Source organism: Perissodus microlepis, chromosome 5 (assembly GCF_051167445.1).
Source record: "Perissodus microlepis isolate ML-2025 ecotype Zambia chromosome 5, ASM5116744v1, whole genome shotgun sequence".
Lineage (NCBI taxonomy): Eukaryota > Metazoa > Chordata > Actinopteri > Cichliformes > Cichlidae > Perissodus > Perissodus microlepis.
Window position 1 is genome coordinate 14,562,874 of NC_140465.1, and position 16,843 is coordinate 14,579,716.

Here is a 16,843-nt window from a genome sequence, read left to right on the forward strand (position 1 = left end):
TAAAGAAAGAGGGTTCTCAATGTGACATTCTTGGTTGTCTAGGCTTTTCTGTGTGAGATTTGCAGTTCTTTGTGTGCAGATGACAATCTGGTAATCAGGGTGCACTTTAGAATTGATTTTATTATTGCTGTTGTTATCCCAGTTGCTTTCTTGTTAAATAAAGATGCTGTGTTGCAAAAAAGAAATCTCTTTTGAAATGAAGAGAGGTCGTAATGTGTTTGACAGCACTGCAGTTATGGATCTGAGACCTCTAAGGGGTTGATAACAGCTCTGACTGCAGCGAAGATTATTTTATTCTTATCTCCTCTGACTCTGAGTCTAACGTCTGAGGAGCTGAGAGAGATGCTTTGATGTTACTTAGTTGTTAAAGGGTAATTTGCAATGGCCAGATATTTGAGGACAACCTCTGGTTTTTGATCTCTAAAATGCAGCAGGACTTTCTGTGGAAAAATAAAAATATTGTCACAGTTTAACAACAGTGCTGCCTGAGAAAGTTTTGGTATGCTCAGGTTCTTTGTGACACTATTACAAAATCACTGAATACAGTACAGAATTCATAATGAACTCTTTTCCCTCTCCTACTAATGGTAAGTCTGCGTGGCTCAGTGACGTCTTGGCAGCTTTAATGGTACATTAGCGGCAGAGTGACACAGTACCTCTTCTTTTATGTCATCAGTGTGATAACACTTCAGCCAGGCAGCACTCGCTGGAGAATCAAGCAATCAAAAACGTGAGTAATCTGTCTGGCATCCATATTTACATGCAGTCATCCTCAAAAAGTAAAAACATATATAATTCACCTTAAAGCTATTTTATAATTAAAAAAAAAAAACAAACAATTAACAGGTTTTAAATGGCATACAAGCTGTGGTCCCGATAGACTGAAATCTTAACAAACGCCTACAGATGGCAGTAGTGCACGGCAAGGAAAAGAGTGAAAACGGTACTCTCGCGTTATTTGCAACGTCACGTCAGTCCATGATGGCTGAAGATCCTGGCGGAACATTTTTCAATTTCTCTGTGATTTTTCTTTCTTTCTCTTTACCTCAGCTTGCCATAGAGACATGGCAGGACTCACAGCCACGTTAAGCGTCCACAGATCTTTGGTATCGTCATGCCCAAGAAAGGGAACCGAAAACGGCTGAAATTTAAGGCCGGGGACGTTTGTTCGGAATCAGGTAGGATATGATTTGCCAGAAAGCTAGCCCGCCTTCTGCTGCCTTCTCACATTCTGCTGAAGTTTCTGTCATGTTCCCCCAACTTCATAAAGCCAAAAGGCAATCTGCGGTTTTACAGGTGACCAATGCGATTTGCAGTGTTTGTGTTATTCTTTTAAGACGGCAAGTTCATTTGAAATCACGTGACAGGTCAGCAGGGTGCGCCGGTGTTCCAGATTAACTGGCTTTGGTCGAACAGATGTGTGGCAGTCTTGCGTTTCAGGAGCTGCTACCGACAAACCAGCAAAAAAAACGCCAAATGTGTCATCTGTGACACTTGTGAGGTTATCTCAAACACACTCCGCCAGTCTTGATGCTGTTGAACAACAAAATGTTTAAAAATGTCGCGAGTTTACCTGGTGATATTCTCATGCGCGACGCGATCGCGAAAACGGCAAACAATTAACACCACGCCGATGTTGTTCACATGCATTTCAAAGGTTTATTTGCATGACGCACAAACAGACACAATTGACAGGTACACATGTATTGTGCATGAAACGAATTCAAACGTGGTGCAGATGTGTGTCACAAGTTGATCTGGCTGTAGGCTGTGGCACTTGGCCAGAGGTGGCGCTGGTTGATTCGAGTCCATGTTAGTGCACACAAAGTAAACTGTACGCTTTAGTTGTGAAGCAAAAACGCTGAAATCGGAGAAATAAAACGTACGAGGGGGACGATAACGACAACTAGATTCTCCCGATCGTTTACTCTTGCTGTCCTGTGAACAACATCGGCGTGGTGTTAATTGTTTGCTTTTTTCGCGATCGCGTCGCACATGAGAATATCACCAGGTAAACTCGCGACATTTTTAAACATTTTGTTGTTCAACAGCATCAAGACTGACGGAGTGTGTTTGAGATAACCTCACAGATGACACATTTGGCGTTTTTTTTTTTTTTTTTGTTTTGTTTTTTGCTGGTTTGTCGGTAGCAGCTCCTGAAACGCAAGTCTGCCACACATCTGTTCGACCAAATCCAGTTAATCTAAGCGCCAGTTAATCTGGAACACCGGTAAGCTTCAAAACTGTGAAAAGTTAAGCTAATGATCTGCTGTTCTTTTCCTTAGTCACTGTAGCTGATTATGCTGATGCCGACCCAGCCGTTGTGAAGTCGGGGAGGGTTAAAAAGGCTGTTGTAAATGCGATTGAAAAAGAAGGTAACCTTTGATGACTGAAGTTATACTGTGGTTGATTCCTGTCCTGGTGCTTTACTTATAATCTTCTGTTTCAGTGAAATTACTCTGTGGCCTGGAAGCATCGCAGGGTGCTGTAGAGGAAGTCCTCTCCTCCGCAGTAAGCGTCAAAGCAGACGCTTTGGGCAGTAGCGACGAGCAGGACCCTGAAGAAGATGGAGAAAACGAAACTAAAGTGTCCCGCAAAAAGAAGAACAAGAGGAGAAAGGGTATCATTTCACTTAAGCATTAATGTTACACCATGACAGTTTACTAGCATTAAGAAAAAGTGAAATTTCCATTCAATAAAGATAAAAAAAAACAAGTCTCACAACAGTCAACTCATTTTGGGGTAAGCTGTTGCTCATTCATCTGGCAACTAGAAGGTCAGTGGTTTGATCCCTCCCACCTCCAAAGCTTATAGACGGATTCTTAGCAAGATGCTGAATCCTGACTTACTCTGGTGGATCCAATGGAGTTTGATGGGGTGTGAACATTAGGATAAGGATGCACAGACAAAAGCACCTGTACACATGAATGTGTGTAAATGAGGTTTGTAGTGTGAAGCGCTTTAAGTGCTTAGATTGAGTAGAAAAGGACTATATACCAGTCCGTTTACCATTACTGTTAATACAAGACCCAGTCTCAACATCAGGTCGGGAACAGTTTTGCTCCACTTCAGAAAACACTGCAGTCAATCAAAAGCACACCAATTGAACAAACACCCTCTGAATTCCATACCCGATTAGTTTCATTGCAGCCCATGACAAACGTACACATTCATATAAAAGCCTGTGCAGTCTGGCTGACTGGGGAGTGACCTGAGTGAAGTCAACTTGTATTGTAATGGGGAGGCAAGCAAATGCAGCCAAACAGACATGAAAAAAAGAAACTAGTCCTGCAGCAATGGATCACTGGTACTCTGCCTAGAAACAAATTCTTACTTACTTACAAATTCTCAATATTAAAGCTTTATTAGAGAGACATTTCAAAGCATAGCACTACAGCATTAGTATTAAAATACCTGGTACATCAATCTATCCTCACTGACCAGCAGCTGCTTCCACTCTCAAAGGGGCCCAGGTTTAAAATATAAAAAACTAGATATGAAAAAAAAATTGCAGAAAAGAAATACTTAAAACACTATAAAGCAATAGTCATTCCTGCACTCTAATATTCTGTGACACCAACAGGGAGAGAGGTGTGCACTTTCCTCACTCCACTAGTCTGATAGCAACTCACAACATCTGTTCCACCTATAATTGATTTTATATACACAACACAGCTAAGTAAGACGTGTGGCTTTTTTACTTCAATGCTAACGGCCACATTAAGTATATAAATATAATCACAAAAATTTGTGGACCATTGTGCAAAATACATTTTGAAACTAGTATGTTTAACTTGGTACTGATTGTGTTTTCTTTGGTTGTTTTCTTCACAGAAAACAGTGAGAGCAGTGATGGTGTAGATTATCCGGTGGACATTTGGTTGGTGCTCTCCTCCTATATTCGGCCTGAGGATGTGTGCAGATTTGCTCTAATCTGTAGGAATGCCTGGACGGTCACTTGCACTGCAGCTTTTTGGACTAGGCTCTACAGGAGGTGAGGTGGTTTTGTGATCACTTGCGTACTGGCACTGATAAAAATATTGACACAGAGTAGTTGAGTGTTTGTGATTTCCACTGTTGAAGGCACAGTATACGTTTATGATCTGCTGCTTACTGGATTCATGCATTTGAATGGTGCTATGTGATTCACTTACAGCAGTAGTTCATGTGGAATACAAGGAAAGTGTACAGTTTTCATGCTCCCACCTCTGAGATTTGTATATATTGCCAGCATAGGGGGAAATTATTAAATGTGTCATCCTACAGATAATAGTCCTTGTTAAAACATAGTAGCACATCGTTAATGTTGTGATAGAAGCGGTGAATGCAGTGAAAACGGTGTAATTATTCCTAGTTAACATCACCTCACATCATTCCTCCTTCTCTGCTCTCTCTTTTTAAAGACACTACAGGATTGATGTTGAGCTGCCACTTCGCCTGCAGCCTGTCTCTATTGAGAAGATGCGTTTCTTACGGGCTTGTGTGATTCGCTCCCTTTTCCATTTATATGAGCCGTTCACCTTGCGTGTGTCAAAGATTCCTCCACTGCCAGAATCCACACCCACTACCTTACTCAACTCCAAGGTAAAGCTCCTCAAAGACCTTTTTATTATAGTTGAGGTGGAGCTGTTTGATTTACCTGCAGTCATATGCAAGCAGATGGATCTGTTTGCGTATGGCTGATATTCGTGTGTGACCTCTGCTTTGTAGTTGGATAGAAAAGAAATTCAGTGTTTATCACGACTATTATCAACACTGATATGATTTTAGACTTGAGGATGCAAGTTAGTACTAGACCAAACTTTCTATCATGTGAAGGAATTTCAGTGTGGCTTTACTGAAAACTCTGATCTCAGTTTTTCCACATGCAAAATGCATATTTCTCAGTTTGCTTAACTTCCTTTCCAAGAAATGATTACAAACATCTGCAAAGAGGAGCACTCCCAGCTAGAATTTCATTGTGTAAATGTCTGCCTTTTTCCTTTTACAGTGTTTACTTTTCTGGGTCAAAAAGGTGTCGGGGACTCGGTCTGAAACGTTGTGGGAGTTCAACTTTAAATTTTTAAAGCAGGTAACATCATTTGCCATCATTTTATTTGGGGTGGGCATTTCTAATACTATAATGTATTCTCTGGGAACTATTCGACTCATCTTTAAAAGATCACCCACCCACCTCTACTCACAAATGACAAGGCGTACTTGTGGTGCACCAGTGTCATGGCAGAGTTTGCACTGGAGCTCATTTTGGTTTAGTTTTCCGAACCTTTTCTCAGCTGTAGTAGTCATCAGCTTCACTTCTTTCTCCTGTTTGTGCATTGCTCCACACAATTTTCTTCTCCAAGCTGGAAACCCGTACTTCTATTTTTGTTGTTTAATGCTGGTTGGCAAACAACTTCTAGGTGCATTATTGCCACCATCTGGCTGTAGAGGTGCATTACATTCTGTGAAGCACTGGAAGAAGTAATTTTAAGAGACGTAGACAATACAGAAACTTTTTTGTGTAATTAAACTAATATTTTAATAATTGAAAATAAATCATAACCATCCTTTTATATCCCCACATATATGTGGAGACTAAGATACAGCGGTTGAGTTTGATGATGTATCTTATTAGCCTCAGATAAAAGGAACTGCTTTAAAAAGGTGTTTCTCCATCCATTTAGGTTCACTGCTTAATGTAGACTGACTCATTCATCACTAGCAACATTTCTGACAAACACTCTGTTGACTCTGGCTTATTGTGAGTTCTGCTTTCATGTTTTCTGTTTTAAATGTGTCTCTCTGGTGTCTTTGTCTCAGCAGGGAAACGGTAGGAATGGTTGTGCCAAGTCCTTGCGTATGCCTAGACAGTACGAAGATGTTCACATGAATCCAGACTCTGACTGCTATGTGCTTCAGGTCACCACCCTCAACTTCATCTTCACCCCAGTAGTCATGGGCATGACGCTGAGCCTGGTAAGTAACTCACCTTGTTTTTTTGCCTGCCTTAATGTTCCTTTGAGTACTGGTGTGTGTTATTCTGCAGCTGATCTTTACAAGGTAGCAGTGTCAAGTGCTGCCTATAAAGTTTTTAAATGTGTATATAAAGAGTTTCAATCAGTGAAAGCAACTGTCTCGTGGCAGTAAGTTGTTGTGGTAACTCTTGTTTGAATTGATTGATGCTTAAAATAAATGTAATACTCCTCACTAGTATATTTTATTAGACAATTGACATTAAATAGCATTAAGATTAAAGAACAAAGATCTGGATGAAGATTGCAACTATTAATTCAGCTGATGTGACCCATTAGTATGCTTTACCAGTTAATTATTTTTACTGTGTTAAACGGCTTGAAATAAGTTAAAGTTAAAAAAGGAAATGTGATCAAAATGCAGTTCGGTGTCAGTGATCAATCACACAGGAAGGCTTCAGAGAGCTCTTATGTACTGTTCTGTTGAGTTTTACTAAACACCAGCTTTAGTCTTAACGTCATTCATTGACATACTTGGAAATACAAAATTTTAACCCTGTGTGTTGTTGATAATATAAGACATTTTTACTTTTCTTTTTCCAAAAATCTTCTGTTAAATAAAGTGACTGTATATGTTTCCTCACATGACAAAGGGTTGATTCTTCTTCTGAGCTACAGACTAGAAACTCATGGACTTTTCCTCTTGTTTTGCCTCCTAGTTTACAATAAATGTAAGCACAGACATGCGCCACCACCGCGTTCGGCTTGTGTTCCAAGACTCGCCACTCCAACGGGGGAAGAAAAGAGCGGATCAAGGTGGGACCCAGGTGGTGTTGGATCCTGTACACAGTGTGAAGCTCATGGACTGGTGGCATCCACAGTACCCCTCCTTAATCTACTCATGAGTCTCTCTTCTCAGCCCCTACTACAGCAGGCATTGCATCAGGAACCTCATTATTATCTCGCTACACTCATAAAAGACGATACTTGATGATCTGTATATCATGTTCAGTGAAGGTTTTTTGCAAATACACATTTTGATTGTTAGATGTTTAGTAAAAACCAACACTGAATTGAAGTGTGACGGTCTGGTCATAGACACATGGGAGAGGGGACCCTGTAGTATAATTGTTGCGATTTTTCACAGACTACATTGCTGCATGTTGAATGTACATGTATAACACATTTTCTACTCTGGATAAAAAAAAAATCAGAAAGCTCATAAAGGGGTTAAAAGGGTGGGAAGATTGTACTTTGTTAGATATTTGATTTTATAGTCGCTTGACAATTCTTAAAATACTTTGGCATGTTACTGCAACAACCTTTCGGTTGATTTTAGTTTGAAGCGTCCTCACTTAGTATTATGTGAAAAAGATTGAATCAGCTCTGCACTGAAGGGGCCAAAGAGATGATTTACCTCAGACATCATCTGCTGATGCAGGCAGTGTTTTGTTTTTGCTTTTTCTTGGTTAATAAGATCTTGATTGCCTTGCTGACTCTGTGAGCTGTGTTCTGTACTGCCACCCTTGCAGTGTTTCTTCACCCTCAACTTTGAACGTGTTCAGTGTCTTCATGTGTGTTGAATGTGTGTACAGTTTTACCAGTCACATGATGATCGTGGGGGGAGCTACCACTCATACCGATTTATCCATCCATGTGTTTGACAGAGTCACAGTAGACTTTTTTTGTCCCCCCACAGCAGACAGTTTGACTTTGGGAACAGTTTGTGAAAGCACAGGTGGAGTTATTGATGATGTAATTTTGCTGTGTTTCCCAGTAAGCTACTACAGCATGCAAAAGAGTAAGACCTCCCCCAGGTGGAACATAACAATCATTCATCAACCTGTGCTTTCCTTGCTGTGACAAATTAAAAAGTCTGTTTAACCTGAGCTTATTTGCACATCTGTTGTGGGGTAAGAAGTCATTAGATTTAACCATATGCAGTTGCCATAATGACTTTTTGGTGGCATTACCCAGTAGCAGAGGACGGCTGGTTTTTCTGGTTGGCAGCTGCTGATTGCTTTTGAGTCGGGGACTAGTTTTAACAAATGAGTTTCATTGATAAATCACTGTAGTGAAATAAAAACTGAAACTGCCCTATCAGAGTTCTCTGGGTTGCCTTTGAACCATGTATTTTTTTTTTTTTTATTTCCCTCTTATAGTCATTGTAGGTATTAACAAAGACTTTATAAGGTACTATTTTACCAGTGTAAAACCAGTCACAGATGATCCACATAACTGAGATGAGAATTTTCGGCTCCAACGTGCACCGGATAATCCTCCTTCACATCTCATATGTGTGAAGGTTTTCTCATGCTGCTTCTAGAATTAAAGTAAAAGAGTTTGTTCTGTATTGAGAAATATGACACTGGGATCCATTCAAAGTAAATATACTGCTCAAAAAACAAAACAAACGTCAGATCTCAGTGGGGGGAAAATGCAGATCTTCTTACAGATATTTGTGATATCTGGAAATGTGTCGGGAACAAAAAGATGCCACATTGAGATTAAAATGATCAACCTACAGAGGGCTGAATTCAAAGTCTCCCTGAAAATCAAAGTGATTAAATGATGCAGCATGCAGTCCATTTTGCTGAAATGTAATTGCAGCCACTCAAAACAGTACTCGGTCGTTTGTATAGTCTCCATGACCTTGTGTGCATGCCTGATGATGTTGGGGCATGCCTCTAATGAGATGACAGTGTCAGCTCTGGACATCAGTGAGCTCCTGGACAGTTTTAGGTGCAACCTTGCAGCATCACAGAGGTGTTTTATTGGATTTAGGTCAGGTGAGTGTGGGGGACAGTCGATGGTATTATTTCATTAATCCTCCAGGAACGTCCTGCATCCTGATACTTAATGGCAGTCAGGATAATGTTGCCTAGCCTGTAGAGGTATGTGGGTTCTTCCATTGATACGCCTCCTCAGACCATCACTGACCCAAAAGTATTTACGGGGCTTCACTTATTCCACATTTTGTCGTGTTACAGCCTTATTCCAAAATGGATTAAATTTGTTTCACCTCAAAATTCTACACACAATACCCCCATAATGACAAAGTGAAGAAAAAAACTTCTTGCAAATGTATTAAAAATAAATAACATCCACATAGGTATTCACAGCCTTTGCCATGACACACAGGTACAACTGAGCTCAGCTGCGTCCTGTTTCCACTAATTGTCTGTCACACCTTTATACAACTTGATTGGAATCCACCTGTGGTAAATTCAGTTGATTGGACATGATTTGGAAAGGCACGCACCTGTTTATATAAGGTCCCATAGCTGACCGATTATGTCACAGTACAAGCCAAGCCATGAAGTCCAGGGAGATGGAACGAGGCACAGATCTGAGCCGCAATACAGAAGTGTTTTTACAGCATTGAAGGTTCCAGTTAGCACAGTGGCCTTCATCATCTGTAAATGGATGAAATTTGGAACCAGTAGGACTCTTCCTGGAGTTGGCAGCCTGGCCAATTTAAGTGATCTGGGTACAAGAACCTTAGTCAGGAAGGTTCACTCTGTCAGAGCTCTGGCATTGCTTTGAGGAGAGAGGAGACCCTTTTAGAAGGACAACCATTTCTGCAGCATTCCACCAATCAGGCCTGTATAATAGAGCGGCCAGATGGAAGACAACCCTCAGTAAAAGGCATATGACAGCACACCTGGAGTTTACCAAAAGAACTGATGAAATAAAGGTAATATATTATAAAGAAGACCCCCTTTTTTTTTTTTTTCTTCTTCTTCTTTTTTTAAATCAAGATTGAAGTCTCTGGTTTAAATGCCAAGTGTCATGTCTGGAGGAAACCAGGTACTGCTCATCACTTGGCCAATACCATCCCTACAGAGAATCATGGTGGTGGCAACATCATGCTGGGGATCTTTTTGGCAGCAGGAAATGGGAGGCTATTCAGGGTCAAGGGAAAGATGAATGCAGCAACGTAAAGAGACATCACTGATGATATCCTGCTCCAGAGTGCTCAGGACCTTTGGCCTAGGGTGACTATTCATCTTGCAGCAGGACAAAACTCCTAAGCACACAGCCAAGATGACAAAGGACTGACTTCAAGACAACTCTGTAAATGTCTTTGAGCGGCCCAGCCAGAACCCAGACTTGAACCTGATTGCACTTCTCTGGAGAGAAGTGAAAATTGCTGTACAGCAAAAAAAAAATTGCATCCAATCTGAGCTTAAGAAGTTCAAAGTGCAAAGAAGAATAAGAGCCCCAAAACAGGTGTGCCAAGCTTGTAGTATCATGCTCAAAAAGACCTGAGGCATTAATTGCACTTTGAATAAAGAATTGAGCAAAGGCTGTAAATACTTGCCTACTTCCCCCCCCCCCCCCCCCTTATGGATTATTGTGTGGAGAATTTTGAGGTGAAAAATGAATTTGAATGTGTTTTGAATAAGGCTGTAACATGACAACATGTGGAAAAAGTGAAGCTGTGAAGAAGATGGAATACTTTCTAGATACACTGTATCGCCTCGTGCTACCTGTAGTGACACTGACCCCAGCCACATGCAAAACTAGTTTAAATGAAAGGGCAAAAGATTTGGGAGGGGTGGTGACCTCCACCTGGAAAAACCATTACTGTTGTGGGCGGTTCTCATAGTTGCCTTTTTAGTGCACTGGTGAATTTCATTAACACTAAAGCAGCTGAACTTGATTAACAACCCCCTCTCCTACCTGTCTAACCAGATCAACATCCCAGAAGTTTAACTGAAGCTATGCTGTCTTTCAAAAGTGTTTAATTTTGAGCAGTGTGCCACAAAGACTGACATTTGTTAACGGAAGATCATCAACAGGCTGCACAATGAAACAGTCATAACAGATTTTCCTTTCGTTTAGTTCTTTGAGTGCTTTTGTTTAACGACTCGGAACTAACTTTGCAGTCAACAGGCATCACGTCACTACCTCAAAATAGCGCATCTTCTGGTTTACGCGATGTAAAAACTACATTTCCCACAAGGCCGTTTTGCGCTTTGCCATTGGCAGTGGCACAGGTGACCGCGGACGCTCTGAGTTGTGACAACTTGACCGTCAAAACGAAAACAAATTGGCTAAGTGTCATCGGTTACACACGCGCTGTCGGTGTGTGGAAATACGGGGAAAGTCAAACCTTTTAAACCTTGGTTTAAAACTCAGCTTGTGATAGTTTCTGACGGACTTGGTGCCAGAATATATAGACGTGGCCACGCACTTTTTTTTCTTCTCCTGAGCTTGACTCTTATTTTGTACTGTCTGACCTTCAGAGCGGGTAAGTTAGATTTCACCAACGCTACTGAAACTGTTAGCCTCTGCTGAACCGCTGCTGCCTCTGGAAACCCCGTGAAAAGAAAAGACAAGTGCGCGTTTCTCTCTTTCAACGCAAACTTAGGCGATTTATCGACTTAAAATGGAATGGATTAGATTGAACTAACTGATTATGTAGCCCTTTTGGCGAAATAAAAGGCATAATTTCATCAAATTAATACAAAAATGAATTGTGCATACAGGCTACAAACAGAAATTATACAGGACATTTGTTCTACTCATGTATTTTGCCGCCTTGAATATATTTGTAGAAAGATTTGAGGTGTTCATGACACACTTCAGAATTTATTGCGTTAAATATTTTTGTACGTGTAGTTTTAACCATAATTTAAATATAAAGACACATTTGCCATTGTGATGAAGACCCTGGAACCACTGGTTTACAGTGCGCTGCACCACTTTTTCCCTTTTACTGTCCTCTGCGAGTCTGCTGGGAGTTGCCCCTCTTGCCATTTATAAGCTGCAGCCAGACCGGTATCAGTAACAACACCTCAGCCTTGGGGTATGCTGCTATGTATAAGTCTGTGACTGTACAGACTGTATTACTGCTCTGCTTGTTAAAGTACTTACCTTTAAAGTTATGTAAGGTGCCAACGTGATGAAGGCATCCCTGATTTATGCAGCCTTTCCTCTCAGCACAGAGCGCTATTCCTATTTCCATGTGTGTGCGCGCATGTGCTGTATGTATGTTAAGTGAAAAGTAGAGTTTAGCATGACAGTTGCTGTCTGGTAATGCAGTGATAATAGTTGACTCTAAAGGCGCATGCGTGGTTGGGTTTAACAGTCGTTTCACCGTGAAGTGCAAGTTTTAGCTTGCTTTTTCTGGACTGTGGTTAAACTGTTTGACCAACAATTTACTTAGATATGACGTTCCCCAACTAAAGGTGAAATAAATTTAGATGAAGCAACTTATTTAAAAAAGCAGATTCACATCAGCAGAATAATGTTTAGCATCAGCAACCCCTTATTTATTTACCCAACACCTTGGCTTCACATACTCCCCCTCCCCCCCATCCAGACCATGGGTACAGTGGCTCAATGCCCCCCTCCTGCCTGAGAACATGTGTGCGACTCTATATTACACCATCAACGTTTGGCATAAGACTCTCTTCTCTGACCCTTGGTCTCTGCAATCATACATACTGTTCCCCAGAGAGCAAAGTCACAGTGGAAATATAAGCAATCTGTTTGTATCATCTTTTGGGTTACTGCTTAAATTCATTTGTCTTTCCAGCTTCCATCCTTTCTGCACGTCTAACAGATCTGTGAGGCTTGGGTTTTGGGGAACTGCAGTGGGTTCCTTTTATTTGCGCTTGCCTTGAATCACTTCCAGTAAAATGAGTTTTGCACGAAGGCATCAATGAGGTCAGGGTTCATCGTGATACGTGAATATATGCACATGGGTTTTGATATAGAAGACAGGGAGAGCTGTGAGGCAAGAGGATGTCTGTCTACATGTTACTGAAACACAAAAACACCCACAGATAAGTATGCATGTGACTGGATTTAGATCCGACTATGGGAATAATGTATAATTTGAAATATGCATGATTAGAAACTTTATTTTTTCCTTCTGCCTCTGTCTAGTTTACCTCTGACTCTCTTTGTTTCTCTCTCATGACTGTGACCATGACTCTGTAACCAGTCAGAAATGATGAAAAAACTGGGCATCAGCATGGGCAGATAGCATAGCTGTAACTAATCCAGTCTGCATGCCAATGAACCATTTTAATTGAATTATTGCCTTGTAATTTTATCATGTGCCTTTCGGCATGTTTACATAACGGAGATTATACTGCTTATTAGCTAAACTTTCAAATAAATGATGGATTGCTGGAGATATATCTACATAGAGTCAATTGATATTGAAACTAAATTTATAAGATTAAATGTATTCATGTGCAAGGTGTCTGTGTAGCTGTTTAGACTCCTTTTGAACAAGCGTGAACAAGTGTAGGCACACAGATAAGAATGGGACTGAAGGTCATCGTGAAACCAGCAGGGTTATGTAGTGCACACAATACGAGAGGGGCCAGGGTTATTAAACGCACAGAGCTGTGAGGTCACTGTCAGCAAGGTCAGAGGTCACTGGTCACAGTATGCAGAGCAGCAGTGACGCCTGATAGACTGACTGCACTCTAATTCTCTCCAATAGCACAGCTGCCACCTGTTCAGACAGAGCAGCAGATGAACCCAAAGTTGAGTTAAAGATGGAAACATCACAGGAAATGTGACCACATCAAGTATTCTAATTAAGATTTCATTTTAGTATTTCTGTTCCCTGATTTGTGTTCAACTTGGCACAGAAAGGCACAAATTAGTACAAGCATTGCATCCTGTGGGTGTGTGTGTGAGAGGGAGAGAGAGATAGATGTTTTCAGCCTCATTGGGTATGTGTCTGCAGTCCGTTGGTGATGGGATTAATTTTCTTCAGGTAAACATAGGCAGGCAAGGTGTATTCGCACACGCACACACACACACACCCTTGCACTTGCACACTGAGACACACAAGCACAGTGGCTCGGTTCAATAGATGTACTCTAGTGTGAAAGAGCATCAGGTGTGTGTAAACACAGCTTCATCCGTTTGCCATATGGACAGTTCTCCCATGACCTACACAGCTTTCTCAGCTCTTGTCCTTAGACCAGGACCTATCCTGGTGGTTTGTTGGGTTTTCCTTAGAGATAATAATTTAAAAAAGGCAGACAGAAATATAACACAAACTACTGCATAAGCTTTTCACTGAAGCTCGGAGTTTTTCTAGAAAACCACGGGAATGACAGCGTGGCATGTGCTATATGACAACATGACCCATGATCTCCCAGAGGTAAGTGTGGGTGGGGCGTTTTAGGGCATGTGCAAAATGTGTGACTCCACTTCCTCATCTTATCTTCATTCCACAGTTTCACATCCTCTTTTTTTTTAACTGAGAGACAGTAGTGACAGGCTTGCTCAGTCTCATTTCTCTCTGTAAGAATCGCTGCTCATCTGCATCTGTGAGTTATACACAACTGGGCAGCTGCAGTGTGTGATTCTACAGTTTTCTTATCATTGTGAACTGCAGTGATCAGTTGTAGTTGTGTCTCTCTTAAACCTCATCTCTTACAGTGGCCCACAGAAAATGTTACAGTTACCTTTTGTCTCCTTATTAAGATGTTTTTCAGAAATATTAAACATAATGTTGCTGCACACTTAACACACAATATGTGTGACATTTGAAAGTTGTTCACACAAATGGGAATGAATCAGTTATTGTGTTAAAAGCTTTTCTTAATAAAGTAAGGTATGTGTAGTAAGTGTGTATAATGAATATGAAAGAGTGTCCTTGGTAGTTTCACTTCTTTCAGGAAGCTAACAGTTGAAGTGCATTGTGAAATTAACACAAAAAATATAGATTTCAAGGTTCAGTGAAGCACTGATGATAAAAGATAGGTGTTGTATCTGCTACTATTTAAGTTGTGCACAAACTCTTTCCATTTATAATCGTCTTCAGTGCTGTGAAAAGTGGTTCCAGCTGAACAGTTCAGTTCTTTACTAGGAACTTTCACATGTACTCCACAGACTGCTTCCTTAATGTTATGCCCTGTGGGCTCCTCAAACAGGTTTTCATAATGTGATTCCAAGTGTTGTTGCTATTGACTGTACTTTGAAACCACTGGTGATTTGAAAACACAAATCTGCTTTCTCAAGATTATCTCACCAGCATTTTTTAGCTTAGATTTCAGGCTAGTTTTAAGGCATAAAAAAAGATCCAGGGAGAGTATTTATTGACTCATGATGACATATTTATCCATATTGGATGCATAATCTTCTGCCTTTGACTAATTGTCGTTCGGAAATGGCTGATATCCCAAATTCCTGGAACTTATTATCCTCTTGTGTTGACCTTACTTTTTCATCTAGGCTCAGAAATGTTCAATCCTCCTCAGCTTGTACCTTTTTGGGGTCGGGGTGGTCATACTGAGCTCCACAGTGGCGTCACATTGCTTTTCATGTTTGTACTTGAAGATTTAAAACAACAATATTTTACTCCCTCAACAGCATATCTGATTTAAATTTTCCCACTATCCCCTTCGAGGTCAGCTCATTGTGAAGTGCTGTAAGTGTTCCAGCACTCCAGCTAAGCTTGGATCGCTCCTTGGAAGTCCCATTTTGACCATTTCTAGGCATGCATTTGCAGTGCCCGATAACAACTGTTCAACTTGAATATCATTTTAAGGAAGAATATGGAGTCAAACGGAGTAGTTCTGATTGTAAACAGCTCAAAATGAGCTGAGCCTGCTCTCTAAGTTCAGGTAATTTGAGCCAAATTTTCACTCACAGACATTTGACCTTCAGGGACAAATTTACAGTGACAACTTGTGAATTAAATAAAATGACATGGACCTGGTAGCGCTACTCACCTCATGATCTCCCTTCCGCTCTCCCATTTAAGACCACTGTTCGGTCTTTGTGTCAAAAAAGAGAGGCCAGTGTCCCAGTTACCCATGATGATTAGCAAAATGATAGCTGGGTCCGTCTGACTCAGAGGTTGATGTTTGCTGTTCACGAAAGTTTGAGGTTCATGATGAAACTGCAGACAAGCATGGTACTTCCAGAAAGTGATTTAAAAATAGCAGGACTGCTGGAAATGGTGCAGGTCTTCACAAGGAGCCAAAATTAAATCTGGTATATTTTATATGCCTTATGGATTGAGTTCAAGAACTTTCTTTGAATTGTACCTTGTGCAGCTTTCAGTTATGAATTGAATACAAAAAGATACTCAAATTCCAAGTGATTATAACTTGATTCTTTAGATATTTTCTTTCCCCTTGCATAATGCTGTATGTTATATAACCTGAAGGTGGTTGGCTTCTCGCTGTCATTCCCAAAACACTGAATATGCCAGTGTTTTGGGAATGACCAGGGAAAAATCCTGAGTGAAACAAGCATGTATAAATTAATCCTAGTAATTTAATAGCTGCATTTTTGTTGTTGTTGTTGTTTTTGTCTTTCTTTCTTAGGGCTGGTAATAGTCTATGGAAAAATCTTTAGATTATTCTATGATAAAGTTATATCAAGCTGTGTGTGGGTGTCTTTGTATAGATAACATTCCTTTGTCTATACTGTTTAAGTAAAACCTGTCTCATATTTGATCAGAGGACAAGAAATGCATTCTGATCGGAAACGCACTCTTGTGCACATGTACAGGCACGTTCTGTTACTTTCCATCACTAATACTAACAAGTTTTTCAAGAGTTTTCTAGATTGCATTACAGCGATTTGATTTTTTTTTTGTACTCAAGGTGGTGGGAGTCATTAAGTTTGTGTGTGATAGCCAAAGTCAAATTAAGTTCGTGTGTGTGTGTGTGTGTGTGCGCGCGTGCGTGCGTGTGTGTGTGCACGCGCGTGCGCGTGTGTGCCTGCCTTATCTCTCATCTCTAGATTGTCTTCCATTCCATTTTCCCCGCATATGATGATGTTCACCCATGCAAAAAGAAATGTAGTGTAGCTGGTTGCTGGTTGGTTAGTTACTGTACTACCCACTCTTAAATTCACAAACAGAGACCACTACTTTTGTTTTGTCTATATTATTAGTG

At 40.6% G+C, this 16,843-nt stretch overlaps 2 protein-coding genes and 1 pseudogene across 3 annotated transcripts in view; all 3 read left to right on the plus strand.

The window, feature by feature from the left end:
* Positions 1-964: 964 nt before the first annotated feature.
* On the plus strand, positions 965-8,054 carry tmem183a (transmembrane protein 183A). Of its 2 annotated transcripts, none has more exons than XM_084928077.1 (8): positions 965-1,178; positions 2,286-2,375; positions 2,450-2,620; positions 3,835-3,994; positions 4,404-4,584; positions 4,991-5,071; positions 5,800-5,955; positions 6,671-8,054. In XM_084928077.1, exons 1-8 carry the CDS (start codon positions 1,115-1,117, stop codon positions 6,854-6,856), a joined length of 1,089 nt encoding a protein of 362 aa, XP_084784203.1. In that variant the 5' UTR covers positions 965-1,114; the 3' UTR covers positions 6,857-8,054. The 2 variants fall into 2 exon arrangements, with proteins under 2 accessions (XP_084784203.1, XP_084784204.1); XM_084928078.1 differs by having other exon boundaries at positions 5,803-5,955.
* A 111-nt stretch (positions 8,055-8,165) lies between these two features.
* Positions 8,166-10,287, plus strand: LOC146386883 (uncharacterized; annotated as a pseudogene).
* A 596-nt stretch (positions 10,288-10,883) lies between these two features.
* Positions 10,884-16,843, plus strand: part of tfeb (transcription factor EB) — a 28,406-nt gene continuing 22,446 nt past the window's right edge. Inside the window, exon 1 of the mRNA XM_084928080.1 lies at positions 10,884-11,208. The gene's annotated coding sequence lies outside the window, so the exon portion shown is untranslated. The remainder of the gene's footprint in view (positions 11,209-16,843) is intronic.